General features: G+C 50.5%; 1 protein-coding gene across 1 annotated transcript in view; it reads right to left on the reverse strand.

Annotated features, from left to right (window-relative positions):
• The window catches only part of NSD2 (nuclear receptor binding SET domain protein 2), a 1,080,265-nt gene that overhangs the window by 265,024 nt on the left and 789,068 nt on the right, over positions 1-26,173 (reverse strand). The window contains exon 17 of the mRNA XM_078678610.1: positions 25,658-25,761. Coding sequence (XP_078534736.1) covers positions 25,658-25,761 — 104 coding nt within the window. The remainder of the gene's footprint in view (positions 1-25,657; positions 25,762-26,173) is intronic.

The raw sequence follows: 26,173 nt of genomic DNA on the forward strand, positions 1-26,173 counted from the left end.
GACATATCTGCATGAGCAGATATGTGCGTGATGTCTGGCTCCATTGCCACGTCATTGCAAGGGATCAGAAAGCCATCTTTGGAATATGTACTGGGCACTTGTCATTACGAGGTACCCAGCTACATAATGGCTTAACTGAAAATAATGTTGTTTGACATCAAACACCTTGTCTTAATAAATCTGAACTGATGCTAGTACTAGATATATTATGACATACACCCAGAGGGCACCTTAGAGGTACCCCCTGAAACCAACCAGAACTGTGGACCGGCACCGAAATTGGCGCAAAACCCAGCCTGGCTACTGCTCTCTTTACAATTACTAGAAAGGACTCGTCCTGCCACTGAACAGCCTCCCCAAACCCTTAGTGGACTGCCCAGTACTTTGCCAACCAAGCATCATCTCCCTTGAAATGGAGGAGCCATCTCCCTGCATCTGCAGGCACCAACCGCATCTGCCCATTTGACTGTTTTGCTGATCATATGGTCAACTGCTAGAGCAACTCCCCAGGAGGAGGTCAGAGAGAGTCCAGGAGGTTAGACCCGTTGCTTCACAGAGTCTTGAGATGCGGAGTCTTTCCGGAGCCTCTCGGCACCAATACCAGGGGAACCCGAGCCCTTGCACGCACCAAGGCTTGTTGTGTGTCCAGTCCGGACACCACCAACACTACACTGACCTGCCAACGAGGGAGGTCAGGATCTCCATGGTTATCAAAGAATGGTCCTGCAGTCTTGTTTTCTCCCCCTCTTCAGGTCACCAAAACGAAGGGAGACTGATTTGAGCAACCCACCAGACAAAACTCAGCACCACAGCCCGGGTACATGTAAACAGACTGTTTTCGTGTTCCACAGAATTTCAAAAGAGCAAAGCCCTTCTTTGGGTTCTGCCGGACTTGTCTCAAAGTCTCCACTTGCAGCCTTTGTTTTTGCAGTTACTTCTCCATTGGCTTTACCGGGTAAAGCTTGAGGCTACTAACGCGATGACCACCTCTGCATCCAGACACACCAGGGCAGGTAAAACCGAACTGATGGTAGTTTCTTAGACCTTGGCCCCTAACATTCAGAAAAAGAATCTTGTAAACCTTTTGCAAGTATCTCTTTTCAGTGATTGTTTCTCCCATAGGATAACATTACAGTGTTCGAGGCTCATACCTCAAAACCGTTATTTGACTGTATTTTATATTTAATTCCTATCTCCGAAAGAACTTACGTGATCCCAATGATCTTGGTGCATAAATCATATAAAACTTATTTTTCTAAATTGAACCCTGATTTCTTTTTGAGTGTGAGTCTCATTTATTGACTGTCTACAACAAATGTTCAATACTCCCCTCTGATAAGCCGAAGCTGCTCACCCACACTACCACTAGAAGAGCACTTTGATTATTAAAGGAAGCCCTTATTTGCATGGTGTACCCTTACATTTGGTACACCATATAAATAGCCTGCTTCCTACACCAGCTCCAGGTAAGTAGGGGAAGCGTAGAGCCGACCCAGGCCCCGGCTCAATTGGAGAGCGAAGCCTAGAATGAAGAAACTCCCTAATTGGCTGACGGACGAGGTGAAGTCGAAGAACTTCTTATTCTTCTCAGCGCAAGGAAGATTTTGGGCTACACAACCTCTCCTGGGACTTCCCTCTTGACCAAAATTAAGATTATTGAGGCATCGCACATTGAGCCACCAGGATTGCTCCCTCAAAGCCTTCGTATTTATGTCGCAGCAATCAAAGCAGGACTTCAGATCATGATAGTTGCACTAAAGGTAGTACCACATGGAGGTGGTGTTGACTGTGAACACATGCACCAGCCTACGCTTGATCAAAGGAAGAAAGGCTGTCAATGCCATGCGGATTGCCCAGAGCTCCAACAGGTTAATATGGAGCCCCGGCTCTGCCTGAGTCCAGATTCCTCTGATCTCCACCTCTCCCAGATGGCTGCTCCAGCCCATGAGCGATGCATCTGGCAATACAGTGAGCTCTGGTTGGGGAAGCGAGAGGGGGTCTGCCTCTGACCCAACTACGGTTTATCAGCCAGCACTGTAGATCTTTTGGTGTTCCCTCCAATATTAGAACTGTGTCAGAGAGACTGGAACACTGCAGACCCCTCATATGCCAACAAACATGTGGCACTAGAAGGACGCAAGAGTGCCATGTGCCTGAGTTAGGCTTGGTAGGAAACCGTGCCAATTTACATGTTCTTTCCTAAAGTTACTGTCCCTTTGTCACATCAAATTTTTTTCACACATTTGTGACACTTGGGTTAGTTTCTAAGAAACACAGAACTTTTCCTCCCTTTCTCCCCAGGAAGTGAGCTAATCCCCTCCTAATCAGCCAGCCCAAGCACAACCCCTATACCCTTCACCCTTCTCCTCGATTCAAGTCATCACTGGAGTGGGGAGGGACCCGCCCCTCCGAAAAGCCGCCAGACCCCCAATCTATCTCTCCTCCTTACCCAGAGCTAATTCTGACAACCCGAACTCGATTGTAGACCCCCCCCCATTAACTGTATGCTCATCAATTGCCGATCCGCCGTCAAACATGCAACGGAAATAGCCGAAACCATTCTATCCCATGACCTGGATGTAGCCTTCATCACGGAAACATGGCTAAACACTCTATCCCTTCCCATCATGGACACGCTGGTGCCGCACGGTTTCTCAATCATCCACAAAGACAGGCCCGTACACAAAGGTGGCGGAATAGCAATTATCCACAAAAGTGACCTCTCCATCACTGAATCATCCTCCGTCCTGTGTAACTCCTTTGAATGCCTTTCGGTCAACCTCAATTCGCCCCACCACTGTCCACTTCAATGCCTTCTCCTCTACCATCCTCCGGGCAACTCCACCGAATTTGGCGCTCAGCTGACGGATCTGATCACTCAAGCCGCTCTCAACAGCGACTTCAGAATAATTCTGGGTGACCTCAACCTAAGATGGAATGAAACCAAAAACCCGCTCATCCAATCTCTCACCACCCTTCTACAAGACTACGATATGATCCAGCACTGCTCAGAGGAAACCCACCATAGAGGAGCGATCCTTGATGCAATCATCGCGGATAAAAAAGCAATTTCGATTGACCACATCATCCTGGTGGACTTGTCAGACCATCACGCCATTCTCTTTCATATCAATCATTCCGTTCTATCCCTCCCACCTACTCAAACCTCCCCCAAGTGGGTCAGAAACATATCGAGAGTCCCCCCTGACAAGCTAGAAGATGGACTTAGCTAACTCCTCCCCAACTCGACGGAGCTCCTCTCAACCACGGAACTCACCTCGCTTTACTATTCCAACCTGGAGCTCGTCCTAGATCAGCTGGCACCTCGGAAACAAAAAAAACCCAGAAGCATCCCCTCCAGGTCTTGGTTCTACACTGACATTAACGAAGAAAGAAGACACCTAAGATCCATGGAAAGAACCTGGAGGAACAACCCCACCTCCCTCAACCGGGACCAACTCAAGGCAGCTCTCAAAACCTACTATAATCATATCAAGAGCAAAAAGTCATCCTTCTGTTCTGCTCTAGACAATGCTAAAAACCGCACCAAAGAACTCTTCAACATCATCAGGAACCAGACCTCCATTCCAGTGGTAGACAGCATGGCGGCGTCCAAATCCCAATGTGACGACTTTGCCAGCTTTTTCAACGAAAAAATTGCCAAAATGTATCGATCATTCAACGCTATGCCCTCCTCCCACACAGAGTCCCATCCCACTGCAACTACCCATATCAGGCCAGCAACCGCAGCTATTCGCTGGCCTTCCTTCCGGCCTATCCAGGTTGAAGTGATAAGCAATCTCATAGCCACCGCCAAACCCTCGTCACACTCCCTTGATCAGCTACCCCCGAGACTGACCAAAGACCTGAAGATCACTCTAGCCCCAATTTGGGCCAAGAGCATCAACAGCTCTTTGAGTGAGGGCTCCATCCCCGACTGCCTTAAACTAGGTCAAGTCATGCCACTCCTAAAAGAACCCGGCCTGAATAACTTCAGACCAGTTTCCAACCTTCCGCTCTTATCGAAAATTCAGGAAAGATGTGTGCTGTCTCAGCTAACCCATCACCTAGAGAACACGAATCTTCTCGACCTACACCAATCAGGGTTCAGAAAAGGTTGCAGCACAGAAACCGCAATCCTAAATGTCCTGGATTATCTACACATGTCGCTCGACTCCAACCAATGTAGCCTTCTCATCCTCTTAGACCTCTCGGCTGCGTTTAACACAGTTGATCATACCCTGCTACTCAATGTCCTCCAGGAGAGAGTGGGTCTGGAAAAGACTGTTCTAAAATGGTTCTCCTCCTTTCTCAGCAACCGCGCACAAAGAATCAAAATTAAAAGCTTCGAATCGGACCCCCTCACCATTAGTAGAGGAGTCCCACAGGGGTCAGTACTCTCGCCACAACTTTTCAACATCTACATGGAGCCCCTCACATCAATTCTAAGGAAGTCCAACATCCCCTTCCACCTCCACGCGGATGACACACAACTCTATCTGGAAACCACTTCGATCGCAGACATCCACAGACTGAAGAGCACACTCACTGAGGTTCAACATTAGCTCTCATCCAACCACCTCAAACTCAATGAAGAAAAAACAGAAGTGCTCCTCATCTCGAATAAAGATGAAAACCCCCCAAATACTAGAATGGCTCAAAGCCTTAAACTCCCTTAATGTTCCTCTTGTTCCTACAAACTCCGTAAAATCCCTAGGGATCACCCTTGACCCCAAACTGGACATGAAAGAACACATCTCAAAAACTGCCAAAGGTGCTTTCCTCACCCTGAACCTTCTCTACAAACTGAAACCCTTCCTCCCCATGAAAGACCTGAAACAGGCCACTCAGGCTCTGTTACTCTCCAGAATTGACTATGGCATTGCTACTCTGACTGGAACAGCCAAATCGCACCTGGGACCTCTGACCTCTACCCTCAACGCCGCAGCAAGAATGGTCACAGGAACTAAGAAATACGAGCACATCTCCCCGGCTCTCAAGGATCTGAAGTGGCTCCCTATTGACCAACGAGCCAGCTTCCGTACAGCGTGCCTCACACACAAAGCCCTGCATACAGGCAAACCAGAATATCTTGCCAACAAGTTCAAAAGGGCCGGTCAGTCTAGGAACCTCAGAAGCTCCAACACGCTCCTACTCATTCCTCTGAAATCACAGAAACACAAAACATCTAGTAAATCCTTTGCGGGTAATGCTCCCAAGATATGGAACTCCATCCCCCCCATATCAGAATGACCGCCTCCTTCCCGAAATTCAAGATGCTACTCAAAGCCCTCTTCCTTGAGCGTTCTGGATCGTAACAAGAACTCCACGTTTCACTTTGAAAGACCATGATCTCTATGATCCCAGAGCCGGATGACTCGCTATCGATCTCCGCCCTGTTGTGCGCCCATGTTGTTATTGTACAGACTTTTACTTCTCCCCAGTGCTCCCTGCCCTGTTTTCCGTCCTCACTGTCTTTCTGATGCCTATTTGTACTTGTTGTGAAGTGCTCTGATACCCTCGGGTCCAGCTAGCGCTATACAAAACTTCAATAAATAAATGAACTTCCTACTGCATCGTATTATGTGCAAAGCCTTCACATGCATGATACAAATGTGTTTATTACGTCCATATGGCGACGCCGCTATCTGTGGAATCCAAACAATAGGCAGCCTGATCACAATCACGGACCAAGGCAAGGATGCCCTTTTCTATAAATATCCTTTTGTTTCCAAATAAAATCATAGGATACGCTTCAGCTAACTTCGAGGGGTCCCTGCATGCTCAAGCTTTCGCCTAGCAGCTGACTGACATCTCCATGAGGGGTGTCCAGTTTGTGACCAAGATAGGGTCCTACATTCTTAACCACCAGGTAAAGGGGTAAGATCATACAGAAGAGGGTTTATTGGCAGACCACACATTTAAAACCTAGACGAACAAGTACAACCTAGACTAACAAGTTACTTACCTTTGGTAACGATTTATCTATGAGAGACATTAGTAGTTATAGATTCCTTACCTTTGAATTACCCCCAGGCATCACTGGATCTGGAGAAATGTTTTCTTGGCAGTACCCATGCACTTCGTTAGGTGCCATCGGTCGACTCCGCATTCGTCGTTGGCATCGTGGTCGCCAGGATGACATCGCGATGTCTACTTAGACGCCGCACCTGCGTGCTGACGTCAGTTCTGACACACCTTTCCACGCCAGAAGAGCAGAGCCGTGCGAGACACTGACCACCAGTGCACATAAGGGCCCTGTAAGGGAGTCCCTATACATACAAGTCAGTCCGCAGAATGGGGAGGATGGATTGGGCGGTAAGGAATCTATAACTACTAATGTCTCTAACAGATACATCGTTACCAAAGGCAAGTAACTTGTTCATCTGAAAGAGACCTTAGTTATAGATTCCTTACCTTAGAATCGATACACCAGCAATGCCAACCCCGGAGGAGGGTCTGCAAACTAAGTTCACACCAGGAAATTCTGGAGAACAGAACGGCCGAAAAAGCGGTCTATCCGGACTTGTTAACCAAGCATTAGTGCCTGGACAGCAATGTGCAAGAATGCCCACGTCGCTGCCTGACAGATGTCAAGTAAGGGAACTCCACGTCCCAAAGCATTAGTGGCTGCCATCGCCCTGGTAGAGTGGGCGCGCAGTCCAACTGGAGGTTAATTTTTAGCCAAAGAATAACAGATCTTGATACATAGGACAACCCATCGAAAGATGGTACGTTTGTGCACTGCCCGACCTTTCGTAGTGCCCATATAACCCACGAAGAGTTGATTGTCCACCCAGAAGTCTTTTGTGCGGTCAAGGTAGAAAGACAGTGCGTGCTTTGGGTCCAGAAGCTGGAGTCTCTTCTCTTTGGAAGGGTGCGGAGGTGGGTAGAAGGTGGGCAATGTGATGGTCTGACCTATTTGGAAGGAAGTGACCACTTTGGGCAGAAAAGAGGGCCTAGTACGGAGGACTACTTTGTCCGGATGGACAGCAAGAAAGGGAGGTTTAGAAGATAAAGCTTGAAGCTCACTCACCCTGCGAGCAGAGGTGATCGCAAGCAAGAAAGCAGTCTTCAAAGTGAGGAGACGAAGAGGACAATTACGCAGAGGCTCAAAGGGAGCACACACAAGATAAGTGAGCACAAGGCCCAAGTCCCACTGGGCCATTACGAAAGGAGGAGGAAAGAGATGAGTAATGCCCTTCAGGAATCTGTTAACAATCAGGGACTTGAAAAGAGAAGGCTGATCAGGAAGGCGAAGAAAGGTCGAACTATAGCCCTTTAGAATGCCCAGAGCAGAGCCTTGCTTTGTCAAGGAAAGAATGAAGAGGAGAACCTCTAAAAGAGGGACAGAGAGGGAATCCACAGCCTTTGCTGTGCTCCATGCCACAAATTTGTATAATTTACAGGCGTATACTGTTTTGGTGGAGGGACGCCTGGCTGCCAAAATGACGTTACAGACTTCGGGAGGAAGGTCGAAAGCGGTCAACTGTCGCCGCAAGGAGGTGGAGGCTGGACAGGTTCTGGTGGAGGACCATCCCCTGCTGCGACAGAAGATGCTCCAGAGGAGGCAGTCTGATAGGAGGATCGATGGCCATGCTCAAGAGCTCGGGGTGCCAAACCCTTCGTGCCCAGTCCGGAGCCACAAGAGGGACTTGGGCCCGGTCGCGCTTGATCTTCTTCAGCATTCTTGGTAGAAGTTGTTCAGGCGGAAAGGCATACAAGAGGCCGCAATGCCACTCGTGACGGAAGGCGTAGCCGAGCAAGTGTCGCCTTGGAAACTCCAGTGCACAGAACTGCTAACATTGCATGTTCTCTTCGGTGGCGAACAGATCTTATCAAGACTCTCCCCACTGCTGAAAGAGACCTTGCACCACCTCAGAGTGAAGACGCCATTCGTGATCCATCATGCACCGGCGGCTGAGTTTGTCCGCCCTGGCGTTCAGGGAACCTGCCAGGTGTTGTACCACTACTCCGCCCTGTTTGTTGCAGCACCACGTGGCCGCCCCACCCTAGAAGTGACGCATCAGTCACTACTGTGAACTCTGGTTGGGTAAGGGAGAGGGATCTGTTGCTGACCCAATCCTGGTTCATGAGCCACCACTACAGCTGACTTGCTATCCCCTGCAAGATCTGTACTGCATAGGAATGATACCCTATAGCTGCGCCCACTGGAACTTCAGGTTCCACTGCAGAGCCAGCATATGCAGTCTGGCATGATCTACCAGCTGGATGCTGGAGGTCTTGAGGCCCAGCAGCCTCAGGGTCATTCTCACTGAAATCCAGGAAAAAGGCTGAAACATCGGTATCATAGCAAGAATATCCCACACTCGCTGCTCAGGAGGATAGACCCTAAACTGTGCTGTGTCCAGAACCGCTCCAATGAAAAGAAGCTTCTGAGAGGGAATCCGGTGCGACTTCGGCACATTGATAGTGAACCCCAGCAAATGCAAGAGGTCCGCGTAGTCTGGAGGTGGGAAGCAACAACCTGGGGCGAGGTGACCTTCAACGGCCAGTCGTCGAAATAGGGGTAGACTGGAACACCTGATCTGCGCAGATGAGCTGCGACCACCGCCATCAATTTCGTGAACACCCCGAAAGGCACTGGTAAGGCCAAAAGGTGGCACTGTGAACTGAAAATGTTCATGGCCTACTGTGAACCGTAGGTAACGCCGATTGGCAGGCAAGACGTCGATGTGAAAGTAAGCGTCCTGCAAGTCCAATTCTACCATCCAGTCTCCGTGGTCCAGGGCAGACAAGACCTGAGCCAAAGTTAATATCTTGAACTTCTACTTCCAGAGGAAGCAGTTGACGTCCCGGAGGTCTAAGATAAGACGCAGGCCTTTGTCCTTCTTGGGCACCAGGAAGTAGTGGGAGTAGCAACCACGACCTACTCTTGGCACAGGAACGCGGTCTATAGCTCCCTTGGCCAAGAGAGCCGTAACTTCCTGGGGGAGAAGGGTCAAATGATCCTCCGATATGCGATGGAGTTCACCCCCAGTCACGTAGATCTGGGTTTAATCCATCTTTCTTTTGCTCAACACGCCACCCCAGTTTGGACCCAGCCACATGCAAATCAGTCTTGACCATATTCCTCATGGGAACATTCCAACCCTGCCACCTCGGATCCTCCCTGGACCAGAAACAGGCATCCTGGGACTGGTTTTGGGGCATCACCCCATATCAGCCAGGCTAGCTTGAATCTAGTGGAACAGTGTGCACGGGACCCATGCCTGGGCATACCCTTCTCACTTAAGCATTCTCCGACCTCATTCCAGAATCAATTAAACTCTTACACCAGGGAGTGGGCTTTAGAGTTAGCTTCTGCATTATACCACAACTATGTGGGGTGGGATGATGGTTCACCTTATGATATACCATTGAGGATAACCCCACAACCTCAAAGACAATATCCAATAGGAAATTAAGCAAAACAAGCCAGGGAAATCCTAAAACAACTTGAATATCAAGGTGTGACTGAACGTTGCACATCTTTAATGAATAATCCTCTGTTTCCAGGAATAAAATTGGATCCTCGCATAGAATTAGATTAAAGTCATTTGCACACTGCTACGCGCACATTTGCAGTACAAAATGGACACAGTGTCGCACTGATAAATAACATTGTGCTGAAAAACTACAAAACACTAGACATCTTGAATTGATTTTTCTGTCAAAAAATAGCACCTGAAAGCAGATAATGGCTTGCCTTCACAGTGCTAGGTTCTCAAAAACAATTTTGCCTTTTACTACATGGGTATAAGAATAGGCCCGGGCTGTTTTCAGCCAGAGTGTCAGAACTACATGAAAACTTTAATGACCAGGGATTGTCATATGTGTAGGAGAGTAGGGTCTGCTTCCTATGGTCACCCCCACTTTTTGCTGTGATTCTCTGGTTTATCGACTTTAGTGTGGCTGTGGGCCAGCTAATCAGACCCACAGCCCAGCTGTTCTCTCTCTAAATTGATACCATGTACTTTAGGTACATACCTGATTGGGTATTGGGTCACCTCTGTGAGCCCCTGTACAGTGTACCATAGGTACTGAGGGCATAGGTGCATCCAAGGCCTACCATGGGCTGCAGCATGTATTATGCCACCCCTGGCTGGCAATCTAAACTAACACCACAGTCTGATCACTCCGCTTGGGTAAGGTAGTGTAAACACCCCTTACTTAGATATAGTATATCTATATCTACCTTATATATAGACACATAGTAACCTATTAATCACTTCTATGGCAGGCCTTAACAATCCTGGACGCAGAGTGCTTGGTTTTATGTGAGAGGGTGCCCTAGTATGAGCTGGGCCCCTCTGCAGCTTTCGGAACCATGTCCTTATAGCTGCTCTATGATCTAGCCATACCATATACTCTAAAGTGCATTATAATCCTCGTAGTTAGTGCTAACTTTGGATTGGCTTTATCAAAACATGTCGTGTAAGGTGTCAAACACTTTGGAATATTACCGCCCGCCCCCCGCCAATTGGCGGCGGGGGTAGCATTCCACCCTTCTAGCGGGAAAAGACATGTATGTTACTGCTTTACCCGGTTAAAGTTAAACAGAGCCTCTACATCACAAAATGGATGCTGCTGCCACAGACACGAGTCTGACCTCCTGCAGCTGGGGGAAACTCCAGCAAGGGAGGCCTGGACATTAGGTTTCCTGTCGAGGGAGGTGCTAGCACCTCCCCAGACAGCCTGTAGTGTATTGGGGCAGGGTGGGTTGAATGGAAAGATGCGTTTCCAGATACTGCCTGGGGCAAACAAGGTGCTCCATGCATAGGCCGGTTCAAACCGGTTGCTGGGGCACTCCAGCCCCGCTCTGGCGCGAAACTGGACAAAGGAAAAGGGGTGTAACATCCCCTTCACAGTTCCACCCATAGGAGGGACCTAGCAGGTAATCCAGCCCCTAAAATCAGTATAAAGATAGGAGCTGTGTCTAGAGACATTAGATTATCCTAGAACGAAACTGAAATGAAAATCTTGGACCTTCGATTCCGATTAGAAGACTGAAGACAACTCCCTTGTAACTTGCCGGTCTGCTTTGTCGACGCTCCCGAAGACTCAGCGACTCAGGAACTGGACTCTCAGACTTCGACCCACATCCACAGCAAAGCTGAGACACGTGGCGGACACGAGAGACGTGGGACCGGACACCCTGGATATCCTGCATTTTGCTAACTGTGCAACTACGAGGCACCCTCACAGTTGTGCATTGGGGTACGAGAAGCCCCAGACCCGAGCGCCATTTGCACCCAAGCTCAGCCCTCCACGAGTGCCGCCCGCTTTTGCATTTCAGCTCACCGCGTCTTCCCGGTTGCTAGCCCGTTGGCTAGTGAGCCCTCTGAAGACGAACCTTTGTATCAAAACTGCTTTCTTGGTTGCTCCAGCTTCCCTACAAAGGAGAAGCTCCCCAGACCTTGCTGGTCTGACTTGAAGCCAATCGTCACTTCCTGCATGGATTGCGTTTGCCAAGGCTTGTTGGGTCCAATCCGGATGCCGACAACGCAATCAACTAGATCCTTCGTGGGACAGCTCAAATCCAGCTCCTGGTCGTCGTCGACACCTCCTGGTCCTCGTGGCTGCAGAGACAAGCTTCACCTCTTCACCTGAAATCAACTCGACATCGCCTGGTTCCTTCCTGGTCACTGGCTAGTGACCCAGACTCGGTGACCTCTGCTTTCAGGTTCTTCAGTTCTTCGATCCACCCTTGGATTCACCCGGACACTTTTCCTTTGGCCGCATACGGCACTTCTTTTGCAGATCTCCATTGAAAGCATCGACAAAACCCGACACGAAAAGACACCTATGCACCCGGCTTCCCTGGGTGAGGTAACTCGAGTACTCCTGTGCTCCCGTGGGTATTGACTATCCAAGTGTTCTAGTTTAAAGGGGTTTTGTCATAGTCCATCCGGAAGTGCCCTAAAACAGTAACTTTGTAACTTCTTCGTTCTCCATTATAAGTCAATGATAACTCACGACTGTGTTTAGACACTGCACGCATCTCCCGTGGGTCTCCTACTTCCTAACCTTTGGTTGTCTAGTGTAGCCCCAGCGATTCCCTAGGCCCATTCACTATTTCTGAAGTGGTTCTTATACCACTTACTTAGTATATGGTTTGTGAGGCCCCTAGGGCAAAACTGTATTTGTGCAACTTATCGTATGCTAATTGAGTAACTTGTGATGTACTGCGATCTCTGACCTCAGAGTGTAGAGGAACAAGTTACTTACCTTCGGTAACGCTTTTTCTGGTAGATACTATATCTGCCTGTGGATTCCTCACCTTGTGAATATCCCCTTGCGTCAGCAACATTCGGAAATTCTTTTTGTAGCTTCGCGCCGACGTGGATCCGGACGTCACAGAGGCACGGCATCGCACGCGACCTCGCTGACGTCACCGGCGCCTATAACAGGCCCACGCCGGCGTGATGACATCAGTTCCGCCCTTTTTTCCGTGCCATCGAGGCACACGGACGGACCGATGACAGTAGAAATATACACAGTATACGTAGTATAGAAACAAGGTAACACACACAGTGTGAAGCAAATGCAATAACAACATTTGAAATAAACATTTCCATGACAATAAAATAACACATCATAGAAACTCTGGCATAGAAGAGTGGACAACGGGGAGGCGGGTGGGTCAGTGAGGAATCCACAGGCAGATATAGTATCTACCAGAAAAAGCGTTACCGAAGGTAAGTAACTTGTTCTTCTGATAGATACATCTGCCGTGTGGATTCCTCACCTTGTGAATAGAGTCCCACAGCAGTCCCCACTCCCGGAGGAGGGTGTCCACTCTGCTATACCAGGAAATCTTGGAGGACAGAGCGAGCGAAATGGCCGTCCCTCCTCACCTCGGTATCCAAGCAGTAGTGCTTCGCGAAAGTGTGGAGGGAGGCCCAAGTCGCGGCTCTGCAAATGTCCTCAACAGGTACACCTCTAGACAAAGCAGATGATGCAGACTTTGCTCTAGTCGAATGTGCTCTAATACCCTCTGGAGGGTCCTTACCAGCCAAAGAGTAGCAGATCTTAATGCAGAGCACGATCCACCTCGACAGAGTCCTCTTATGGACCGCTCTTCCTTTCTTGCAGCCAGCAAAGCCAACGAAGAGCTGGTCGTCCACTCGTCTTTTGTCCTGTCCAAGTAAAAAGACACCGCCCTCTTGGGGTCAAGACGGTGTAATCTCTCCTCCTCCTTGGAAGGGTGAGGGGGAGGATAAAAGGTAGGAAGGGTAATGGATTGACCAAGGTGGAAAGGAGTCACCACCTTAGGCAGAAAAGCAGCCCTGGTCCTAAGAACCATTCGTTCAGCATGAATGGTCAGGAATGGGGGCTTGGAACTAAGAGCTTGAAGCTCACTTACCCTCCTTGCTGAGGTTATTGCAACGAGAAAAACCGTTTTCAAAGTCAGAAGCCTCATGGGACACTTGTGAAGAGGCTCAAAGGGAGCACCCATCAAAAATGTCAAAACTAGGTTCAAATCCCACTGAGGCACAACAAAGGGTGTAGGAGGGAACCTATTAGTAAGGCCCTTCAGAAACCTTAAAACAATGGGAGACTTAAAAAGAGAAGGCTGGTCAGGCATACAGATAAATGCCGACAGCGCAGACAGATATCCCTTCACCGTGGCAACAGCAAGCCCCTGCTGGGCCAGGGAAAGGGCAAACTGGAGCACATCAGATAAATGGGACCTCAAAGGGTCTATAGACTTCTCCCTGCACCAAACAACAAATTTAGACCACCTATAAGAATAGATGGACTTAGTGGAGTCACGCCTGGCCGACAAAATGACATCCACCACATCGTGAGGGAGAGAAAAAGAAATCAGGTTGCCCCGCTCAATCTCCAGGCATGAAGGTGTAAGGTCTGGAGGTGGGGGTGTAGAACCTGCCCCTCCATCTGAGAGAGGAGATCTGCCCTGTAAGGGAGACGGAGCGGCGGGTGAGAGGAGAGGTGGAGAAGGTCTGAGTACCACACCCTTCTTGGCCAATCCGGGGCGATCAATATGACTTGGGCCCGGTCTTGGCGAATCTTCCTCAGAACCCGAGGAATCAAGGGTATGGGAGGAAACGCGTAAAGGAGCTGTGAGTCCCAACTCAACTGAAACGCGTCCCCCAAGGCCCCCTGCATCGGATACTGGAGACTGCAGAATGACAGGCAGTGAGCATTCTCGTGAGTGGCGAACAGGTCCACCCGAGGTGTCCCCCACATCTGAAAGATGTCGTGAACCACCTCCGGGTGAAGTCTCCACTCGTGATCGGCAGAGAACTGCCGACTGAGACTGTCTGCACGAACGTTCAGAACCCCGGCCAGATGATTTGCCATCAGACAAATCTGATGGTCCTGAACCCAGGACCAGAGACGCAGAGCCTCTCTGCAGAGACACTGCGACCCCACTCCTCCCTGCTTGTTGATGTACCACATCGCGGTCGTGTTGTCCGTCAGGACCTGGACTGACTGACCGCGAAGGGAAGGGAGGAAGGCCTTGAGCGCCAAACGTATCGCCCGCAATTCTAGAAGGTTGATGTGAAGCAACCTTTCCTCTGGAGACCAAAGACCCTTGACCTCCAGGTCTCCCAGATGAGCACCCCACCCGAGAGTGGATGCATCCGTTATCACTGTGGCCACCGCTGGAGGAAGTTGAAAAGGCTTTCCTTGTGACAGATTGCCTTCCACGCTCCACCAAGACAGATCCGCTGCAGCTTCCCTGGAGATCCTCACTGACTCCCCGAGATCTCCGTTGTGCTGATACCACTGCCTGCGGAGGCACCACTGGAGTGCCCTCATGTGCCAGCGTGCATGGTTGACCAACAGAATGCATGAAGCCATCAGACCGAGTAGGCGAAGGACCTTCAGGACTGGAACGACCGCTCCATTGTAAAATAAAGGAATCATCTCCCGTATGTCGCGAATTCTTTGAGGGGGAGGGAATGCACGACATACGGTTGTGTCCAGTACCGCACCTATGAACAGGTTGCGCTGTGAGGGCACCAGGTGAGACTTGGGTACATTTATCGAAAAACCCAACCTGTGCAACAACTGAGTTGTCTCTTGCAGATGATGGAGCACCTTCTCTGGCGACTCCGCTTTGATCAGCCAGTCGTCTAGATACGGAAATACATGAATCCCCGTTCTCCTGAGATGAGCTGCCACCACTGCCATCACCCTGGTGAAGACTCGAGGTGCAGTAGTAAGGCCAAACGGAAGGACCACAAACTGGTAATGCTGTGACCCAACCGTGAAACGGAGATACTTTCTGTGAGACTTCAAGATGGGAATATGAAAATACGCATCTTGTAAGTCGATCGACACCATCCAGTCCTCTTCCAACAGCGCCTGAAGAACCTGTGCAAGAGTGAGCATTTTGAACTTTTCCTGCTTCAGGTAAAGGTTCAAAATCCTGAGGTCCAGGATTGGCCGAAGTCTGCCATCTTTCTTGGGGATCAGGAAATACCGGGATAGCACCCCTGACCCCTTTCCTGCTCTGGAACCACCTCTATTGCACCCTTTCGAAATAATGCCAGGACTTCTTCCTGCAAGAGAAGCAGGTGGTCTTCTGAACAATAACCCTGACAAGGAGGGTAATTGGGAGGGAATTCCTGGAAAGGAAGAGCATACCCATTCTCTACAAGATTGAGAACCCAAAGATCCGATGTTATCAATTCCCAATCTTGTAGAAAATGAGTAAGCCGACCCCCTACTGGGCCCACATGATCCGGAATGGCGGATCTAGGGCTGCTTTGCTGCGTTGGCCGGGGGTTGGGAAGGAGAGGAGGAGGAGGAAGCTTGACGACCTCTAGGACGGGGTCTTTGTCTGCCTCTGTACGACTTGTACAGCGTGTTCTGCTGCTGCTGCTGAGGCTGCTGCTGCTGGAATGATCTGTAAGATCGAAAGGAAGATCGGCCAAATCCTCTAAAGCGTCTTCCGGTAGTACCTCTGGATTGAAGGCCTAAAGATTTTGCAGTGGCCCTACTGTCCTTAAAACGTTCCAAGGCAGTATCAGCTTTCTTTCCAAACAGACCTGAACCATCAAAGGGTAAGTCCATTAAAGCAGACTGGACATCAGCAGAAAACTCTGAAGATTTGAGCCAAGCAGCTCTCCTAGTAGCCACAGAGGAACCCATGACTCTTGCCACCGAGTCTGCAGTGTCCAAACCACTCTGGATGACCTGTCTCGCAGCTGCTTGGGTGTCCGAGATTACTTCTTGAAAATCCTTCCTGTCATCCTCAGGAACCTTTGGAATGAGTTGTTTGACAGAGTCCATCAAAGCATGGATATATCTCCCCATCAAACACGTAGCATTGGTTGATTTCAATGCCATGCTGGCTGATGAAAAAACCTTTTTAGCATTTTGGTCCTGTTTCCTGGATTCCTTGTCTCCAGGAACCTGTGGAAATGCCCCAGCAGATTTTTTAGAACAGGCAGCCTGCACTACCAAACTCTCAGGAAGAGGATGCGTTGTTAAAAATGCAGGGTCATCCGGTGCAGCTCTATATCTTCTCGCCACCGTTCTAGAAACCGCTGGAGCAGACAAGGGTTTCTTCCAGACCTCATAGACAGGTTCAGACAACGCCTCGTTGAATGGTAACATAGGCTCGATCACAGATGAGGGTGAATGAAGTACCTCAGTTAAAATATTGGGTTTATAATCAGCTGTAGGCAGAGTTATATTTAGTAAACTCGCTGCCTTCTTAATCACAGTGTGGTAAGGCACCACATCCTTAGATGGAGCATTCGATACAGAAGCCAACTCCCATTCAGGTGACAGTTCAAGACCACTGGCTTCACCTAACTCATCAAATGGATCCTCAGAATCCTGTAATTCTCCTTCCTCAGTGTCAGAATACCCATATTTTTCCTCTTCTAAAAGTCTCTGGGCCTTTCTCCGAGACCTTTCTTTCACAATCGAAGTTAAAGGATTCGGAATCGACTCCGACGGGGTCGCTGCCGGCGTCGAACCCGACGTCGGACGAGGCTTCTCGACACGAGGTCGGACAGAATCCTGCCTCGGAGTCACGGGTATCGGCGTCGATGGGATCGGCGTCGATGGAGCCGGCGTCGTGCGCTTCGGCGTCGACGACACCGGTGGTGTCGGAAAATGCCAATGCGGCGGTAGAGCTGGCATAAAGGGCATGAAGGGTGCAGGGGCATAAGCCTGCGGAACCCCTAGGTTAAAGGCCATAGGACCCGTGGGACCAACAGGTGCACCAGACGGGAACATTGCCCTTGAATATACACCATACATGGCGTTTAGGAACTGGGAAGGATCCTGACCTGGAGTCGGAAACTCAGGATACGGACCTCTCATATGTTCCCGGGGAGGCGGAGTCGATACGACGTCGACCTCTTCTTCGGGCGCCGGAGCCGGAGTCGATGAACCATCGGGTGCCGGAACTTCGGCTCCACCAGCCCCCTGCTCCTCACCTTCATCCTCCTGACCAGAAGGATTTGATGGAATCGGAGATTGGACCTGTTCCTGAGGCTCGGGTGAAACTGGATGCACAGCCTCTTCATGTTCCGACTCCGAAACCTCCACTTCTTTACACACGAGTTTGATCTGGGACTTCGGTTTCGAGCTAGAGTCCTTCCCAGAGTGATGACGTGACTCATGGGACTTCCTTCTGTGTTTCTTCTTCGATGACTTCGAAGCGTGTGCTGACGATGACTCCGAGTGTGACCTCGAACGAGACCTCGACCTCGACCGACGAGATCGAGATTTTGACGACTTCTTAGCTTTTTTGCTCTTGAGTTTCGCCATAAGGAGCTTTGTCTCCCTCTCTCTTAAGGCTTTTGGAGTCATCTTCTTACAGCAGGAACAGTCCTCGACATAGTGGTCCGAGCTCAAACACCATACACAGCATTCGTGGGGGTCGGTGATTGACATGGTCTTGCCACATTCACCGCAGGCTTTAAATCCCGTCTTCTTCGACGACATCTCGAAGAGAATGTAAGAAAGACACAATTACGAAGAAATAGTAACAAAGTTACTGTAAGCTACTACACGATCCCTGAAAACCGTTAGCGTCGACGACGCGGAAAAAAGGGAACTGATGTCATCACGCCGGCGTGGGCCTGTTATAGGCGCCGGTGACGTCAGCGAGGTCGCGTGCGATGCCGTGCCTCTGTGACGTCCGGATCCACGTCGGCGCGAAGCTACAAAAAGAATTTCCGAATGTTGCTGACGCAAGGGGATATTCACAAGGTGAGGAATCCACACGGCAGATGTATCTATCAGAAGGGTTGTGTTAGAAATAAATACATATATATTTGATATACACCTTGTGTGGTGTCCTTTCATTTGGTGTTCAAGGGATTATAATTGGTAAAACAGCTTGCTTTACATGCTCTCTGAAGTCTTAGCCTATGACCGCTGGTCCATGCTACCACTAGGATAGCTTGTCATTAAGGTTGACTTTACAACCACCATCAATAAGGGTGGTTTAGACTGGTGCAAGGTGCCCACTAGAATAGTGGACATCATATGCCAGGCTAACTTCTCACAATATGTCGATGCCATACTTAACGCACGATGACAGGAAACACTTGACCACAGAGAATCTCATATTATTGGGGCTTGCTCATATGGGCTATAGATTCAATTTCAACAAATCTAAAATTGCCCACTTCAGTGTCCTGATAAATGTGCATTGCTCTACCCAACGATGACTCTTACAATCCATATTAGGATTATTAAAATTTGTCAGATAATACATTCCAGATTACGCAGAACGAGTAAAAGAATTCTATGCACCTATTCATTCAGACTATTCAAGCACACATTGGAAGAACACATTGAAATGTTACTTTACATTCAAGCAGATGATCTTGCTTCCAAACACTTGCACACATGTAAACACTACGAACCTGGTGATCCGTGTAATGACGGATACATCAGGGTACACTTATCGCACATTCAATGAATGTGACAGTACAGATTGCATATAAATCGCATCTCTATGCCAATGCGATAATGCGTTATGCACCCGCTGAAAAAATACTAACAGCAGTACCGTAGTGAGAGTGCGTGCCCTTGCTCAAGCACAACACATTATTATTGTGACCCTGGTACCAACCTTAGAGGCGGTTACCAAAGCAAGCGTTCTGAAACCTAAAGCTTTATCACAAGACGCATACAATGGGCAAACTCCCTCACTGCAACAGATGTAGACTACAGATTTGATAAGTTACAAACAAATCCCCTTTGGAATAGACCTAAATGACATACACTATAACTGCAATCAAAGCAAACATCACATTCATAGAATAATTATCTCAACTCAATCAAATAAAAAACTCTAACACATCAACTAAAGCAGTACAAAATGTTTAATTAAAATCACATTACATTACATATGCTCCATAAAATCAATTCAACATAGATTTAATCATTCCATAAACATAAAAATACAAACACCTATATAAGAGAAAACACAATTTCAGACGCCTAAAGCACAAGTTACTTACCTTCGGTAACGATATATCTGTAAGAAACAGTAGTTCGTATTAGATTCCTTACCTTAGAATATCCCCGGGCGTCAGTCTGGATCCGGAAACTTTTGCGTAGCGGTATCCCTGCGCGTCGGTAGGCGTCGTCTGTGTCCGTCGTCGGCGCCGGGATGACGTCGCCGGAGTACTTAGACGACGCCCTCGCGCGCTGACGTCATCAGCTTTTAATCGCCAGAAGCACAAGTTACTACTTGTGTAACGATATATCTGTAAGAGACATTAGTTAGTATTAGATTCCTTACCTTAGAATATCCCCAGGCGTCAGACTGGATCCGGAAATTTTTGCGTAGCAGTACCCTTGCGCGTCGGTAGGCGTCGTCTGCGGCTCCGCGTCCGTCGTCGGCGTCGTGATGACGTCGTCGGAGTACTTAGACGCCGCCTCCGCGTGCTGACGTCAGTTCTTAGACACAGCTTTTCCGCGCCAGAAACGCAGAGCCATGTTAAAAACCAACACTGGTGCCATTGAAACTAGGGCCCTGAAAGGGGACAACCCTAACCCTAGATATTGGTTCGCAGAACGGGGAGGATGGGTGAGTCGGTAAGGAATCTAATACTAACTAATGTCTCTTACAGATATATCGTTACACAAGTAGTAACTTGTGCATCTGAAAGAGACACGTTAGTATTAGATTCCTTACCTTAGAATAGATACCCCAGCAATACCAACCCCGGTGGTGGGTCTGCGAACCAATAATCACACCAGAAAGTCCTGGAGGACGGAACGGCCAAAGAAGCCATCCCTCCGGACTTGGCTGTCCAGGCAGTAGTGTCTCGCAAACGTGTGCAGCGATGCCCACGTAGCTGCCTGACAGATGTCTTGTAAGGGCACACCCCTGCCCAGGCAGTGGTAGTCGCCGTCGCTCGGGTAGAATGAGCCCGCAGTCCAACCGGGGGCTCCTTCCTAGCCAAGGAGTAGCATGCCTGGATACACAGGATGATCCACCGGTAGATGGTCCTCTTGTGCACCGCTTTCACCTTCTTAGCACCCACGTAACCAACAAAGAGTTGGTCATCCACCCGGAACTGGCGTGTGCGATCCAAGTAGAATGAGAGCGCACGTTTTGGGTCCAGATGGTGGAGCCGCTCTTCCTCTTTAGAGGGATGCGGTGGCAGGAAGAAGGTTGGCAAGGTGATGGACTGCCCAATGTGAAAGGCCGTGACAACCTTGGGCAGGAAAGAAGGTTTGGTACGAAGCACCACTTTGTCCGGATGGACAGAAAGGAAAGGTGGAGTACAAGAAAGAGCCTGGAGCTCACTCACTCTCCAAGCAGAGGTGATGGCAACCAGGAAAACAGTCTTCAAAGTCAGAAGGCGAAGAGGACAGTTGTGAAGTGGCTCAAAGGGAGCGCACATCAGGAATGTTAAAACCAGGTTCAAGTCCCACTGAGGCATCACAAAAGGAACAGGAGGAAACGTGTGAGTGATGCCCTTAAGAAATCTGTTTACAATAGGGGACTTGAACAAAGAAGGCTGATCAGGTAGCCTGAGAAAGGCTGAAAGGGCAGAAAGGTAGCCCTTGATAGTGCCCAGAGCAGAGCCCTGCTGGGCAAGAGAAAGAAGGAAGAGAAGAACCTCAGAAAGAGGGGCAGAAAGAGGATCCACAGCCTTTGCTGTGCACCATGCCACAAATCTCTTCCACCTGCAGGCGTATACCGACTTTGTGGAGGGACGCCTGGCTGCCAGAATGATGTCACAGACTTCAGGAGGCAAGTCAAATGGCCTCAACTGTCGCCGCTCAATCTCCAAGCATGGAGGTGGAGACTGGACAGGTTCGGGTGGAGGACCGTCCCCTGCTGCTGCGACAGAAGGTCCTCCTGAAGAGGCAGACGAACCGGGGGATCGACTGACAGACCGAGTAGCTCTGGATACCAGTACCTTCGAGCCCAGTCCGGAGCCACAAGGATGACTTGGGCCCGGTCGCGCCTGATCTTCTTCAGCACTCTGGGCAGAAGTGGTATAGGCGGAAAGGCGTACAACAGACAGCAACTCCACTCGCGACGAAAAGCGTCTCCGAGCGAGTGCCGCCTTGGAAATTCCAACGCGCAGAACTGATGACATTGCGCGTTCTCTTCGGTGTTGAATAGATCTAACCAAGGCTCTCCCCATCACTGAAAGAGGCCTTGCGCCACGTCCGAGTTCAGACGCCATTCGTGATCCATCATGCACCGACGGCTGAGCTCGTCCGCCCTGGCGTTCAGAGAACCTGCCAGGTGTTGAGCCACCAGGGTCACGCCCTGGCGTTCCAGCCATTGCCAAAGGCGAAGAGCCTCTTGACAAAGGATCCACGACCCCACCCCGCCTTGTTTGTTGCAGTACCACATGGCGGTGGTGTTGTCCGTGAACACCTGCACTACACTCCCCCGGAAAGAGGGGAGGAATGCTTTCAGTGCAAGTCGGATCGCCCGCAGCTCCAGAAGGTTGATGTGGAGCCGGGACTCTGCCAGAGACCAGAGGCCTCTGATCTCCGCCTCTCCCATGTGGCCCCCCAGCCCAGGAGGGACGCGTCCGTCACAACTATGTGCTCCGGTTGGGGAAGGGAGAGGGATCTGCCGCTGACCTAATAGCGGTCCATGAGCCATCACTGCAACTGTCTTGCAGTGCCCTCCGAGATCAAGACATGGTCTGACAAGTTGCCCTGATTCTGGGCCCACTGAAATTTCAGGTCCCACTGCAGAGCCTGCATCCGCCACCTGGCGTGATGCACCAGAAGGATGCAGGAGGCCATCAGCCCCAGAAGCTGCAGCGTCAACTTGACCAAGACTCTGGATAAAGGCTGAAAGATCGTAATCAGAGCCTGAATATCCCGAACCCGCTGTTCAGGAGGATAAACCCAAAACTGCGCCCGAGTCTAGAACCACTCCGATGAAGAGGAGCTTCTGAGAGGGGCACAGGTGTGACTTCGAGACATTGATGGAGAACCCCAGCAGGTGCAGGAGGTCGGCCGTAGTCTGGAGGTGGCTGATGGCTGTCTGGGGCGAGCCCGCCTTCAACAACCAGCTGTCGAGGTAGGAGAAGACTGAAACCCCTAACCTGCGCAGATGAGCTGCGACCACCGCCGTCGCTTTCGTGAACATCCGTGGGGCGCCGGTAAGGCCAAAGGGGAACACGGTAAACTGAAAGTGCTCGTGGCTTACCGTGAACCGCAGGTAGTGCCGGTTGCCGGCAGGACGTGGAAATAAGTGTCCTGCAAGTCCAACGCTACCATCTAGTCCCCTGGGTCCAGGGCAGCTAAGAGTCCTTAAAGCGCTAAAGCGCACTGTCTGCCTTGTCGCCAAAGAGGCGACGGCCATCAAACGGCATGTCCATAATGGTGTTTTGGACATCAGCCGAAAAGTTGGCGGACCTCAGCCAGGCGTGGCGACGAATCGCCACCGTTGTTGCCATCGCTCTACCTAGCGAGTCCGTGGTATCCAGTCCACATCTGATAGAGTACCGTGCCGCATCTCGACCCTCCGCCGGGGCTTGGGCGAGTTTAGTCCAGGCCTCCTCCGGACATTGTGGCAGCACGTGTCCCACAGAGAGTGGGTATAACGGCCCAAGAGGCACGCGGTGCTAACTGACCGCAATCCCAAACTCAGGGAGGAGAACATCTTTTTACTGTATTACTCGTACCTCTTTAATTCCTGATCGGGGGAGCCGTCGGGTATGCGGTCTGGGAGTTAGAGGCCTGGATAACCAGGCTCTCGGGTGTGGGGTGGGTGGACAGGAAAGCAAGGGTTGCCCGGAGCGGGGCGGTGGCGTCTGGCCACGTTTTTATCTACAGGGGGACCTGTAGCGGGCCTGGACCAGGTGCCCAGAAGAACGTCAGACAAGGCCTCATTAAACGGCAACAGAGGCTCTGAAAAGCTTGCCTGCGGTTTAAGGACCTCAGTGAGGAGGTTAGTTCTCACGGTTGCGACGGGGAGCTCAAGGGCCAAGGCCTTGGGCGCCCGCGTCAACACCACACTATAGGCTGCCCCCTTCTCCGTAGCCACGGTAGGAGGGGAGACAAAACCAGTGTCTGGCGAGGTGTCCAGACCACTGGCGTCCCCTAGCTCGCCTGTCCAGTCCTGATAATACTGACACTCACGTGCCAGAGGGGCCTCAGACCCCTCCCAATCCGCCTCGCCACCCATCTCCTGGTATTCAGGGTCAAAAGATGGGGCCGGATCAAAGAAGTAAAAATCTCCCATTGGCGTCGAAAGCGGCGGTCGACGCCGCTCCGGCGCCGGATCCGGACTGAGAGAGGGACTGCATAGACGATGGTCGTTGCCGGGGGCGACACCCTAGCAGCCTGTGTCGGCGAGGTCTAAAGGTCGACCGGCGACGACCCGGATCGGGTGGAGTCCTGCGGCGTCGGGACCAAAGTCGCCAACGGCGGCGGGGCCGAAGCACCAGACGGCGCCGGGGCCGAAGCACTCGGCCCGCTTGGGCTCCCAGTCGGGGCCGCGGGGCCCAAAGGCGCCACGGTACCCGACGGAGGAGTGAGGGACCTCATGGTTGAGAGGAAGGCGTCAATCTCCTCCGGCGTCGCGTTTTGCCCAGGGACCGGTGGGTATGTAGCAGGCCGCGACGCCTGCGACTCCGACAGTGGCTGCGTGGGCGGTGTCACCCGAACCACCGGCCGCGTCGCGCGAGCGTCGGAAGGGGGGAGGGGGGGGGGGGGCTCTTACCTGAGGACTTGGAGCTCGAGGAGTTGTGTAGATCCTCCTAGCCATGATGACTCTGGCCCCGCGACCGGTCCCTCGGACCGGGACTTCGAACGGCGCGGGCCGGCTGCCGGAGCTCGAGGCGCTTGTGGGACCGCTCCCGCTTAGCCTTCGACGTCAAGGCCCGGCAGTCGGGGCACGACTTGTCATCGTGGTCGGGCCCCAGGCAATGAAGACACCCGCGATGGGGGTCGGTAACCGACATAAGTCGTTTGCTGTCGACGCAGGGTTTAAACCCGGGCATCCCTACCGGCACCGTCGGAGTCGTTCGACTTCAAAAAAGAAGATCAAAAAGTTTAGTCAAAAAATGACTAAAGGGTACCACTGTTCCCGGATCGGCGCTTGCTGGCGCGGAAAAAATAAGAACTGACGTCAGCGCGCGAGGGCGGCGTCCAAGTACTTTGGCGAAGTCATCCCGGCGCCAACGACGCCGGACGCGGAGCCACAGACGCCTACCGACGCGCAGGGGTACTGCTATGCAAAAGTTTCCGTATCCAGTCTGACGCCTGGGGGTATTCTAAGGTAAGGAATCTAATACTAACCTGTTTCTTTCAGATATAAGCCCTCATCACTAGCCACTGGACTACAGCAACGCCCTCTATGTAGAAATCACTGCACACCTTCTACAGAGCCTTCAGACCTTACAGAACGCCGCAGCCTGACTCATCCTCAGCTTTCCCCGACGAACCCACATCACACCCCCCTCAGTGAATTCCACTGGCTCCCCGGACAGAAGAGATGCCAATTCAAGCTGCTGACACATGCACACAAGGCTCTACACAACCAACGACCCGCATACATTAGCCACTGCCTGAAGTTCCATCAACCGTCGAGAAGACTACGATCAGTCTCCCTTTCACTTGCCCATACTTCCTGCAACTACCAAAGCAGAAGTGGAGGACGCTCCTCCCAGATCGCAGCAAAGACCTGAAACAGTCCCTCAACGCACCTTCGGACCATCACCTTACTTCCAGAATACCGAATGGCCATCAAGACCTGGCTGCTCGAATAAGCCTCCGGGATCTTCAAGCGCCTGGATACAGGGTGATAAGCCACGCTTTATTAATCCTGATTGAGTGAAGGACCTGGCTGTAGATCTGACCTGGCTGTAGATCTGCTGTCCTTAGCGCTCGAATGCTTCTCTATCTATAAAATAAGTATCTGGAACAACCTATTAGGACAGCTTCAACTCTGCACCATTATTAGAAAGAGCTGAAGACTCACTGCTGTAAAGAACGATACATCACAATGCATTAACAGTCCGCAAACCAGTTAACTTTCATATTACTCATTGACTTATGCTGGTCTTTGACCGTGTTTGATGCCTTTTTTTGCTAGGTTCAGGCTATAGAAATACCACAGACATACAAAACTGGTCACCTAGGACGCATTGTGGTTTGCTTTAAAACTGGAAATACGAATTATCAGTTTCATTTAATTAAATTCCTGAAATACCTTTATGTGTCTGTATGGTGGAGGTCTCCGATCATTTTCCTGTATTTGTTTAGCTTCACGCTGCCGTTTGAGCTCTTGGTAACGACATTCTGCTTCTTGTAAAGCTATGTAAACCAAAAGAAATACTGTTACTGGTATGTATCCAAACCGGAGCACACCAAACACACAAACACAGAGATGGACGGCAATAGGCCCAATCTAAGATGGTATTAAGCCCTAATATTATGCTGCCTGATCCCATTACTCATTCAGTTCCTCTTCTGAAATCAAAGTAACTTCAGTATGATGAGGGAATGCATCCATTTAGGACTAAATCATCCAGCTGCCAGCTTGGGTAATTGGATCTTTTTAACTCCTCAGTTTCAGATGAAGTAGTCACAAACTGCTAGCACCAAAGTAGAAAATCTTTGTAATTCGTGGTCTTCCCCTCGGGCTCTCATTCCAGTGTCATGGGCAAAGTTAGATAAGTAGCTAGAGTTAAGATTGCTTTCCTACCATGCAAGTTGAAAGTGCACA

Source organism: Lissotriton helveticus, chromosome 2_2 (assembly GCF_964261635.1).
Source record: "Lissotriton helveticus chromosome 2_2, aLisHel1.1, whole genome shotgun sequence".
In the NCBI taxonomy this organism is placed as follows: domain Eukaryota; kingdom Metazoa; phylum Chordata; class Amphibia; order Caudata; family Salamandridae; genus Lissotriton; species Lissotriton helveticus.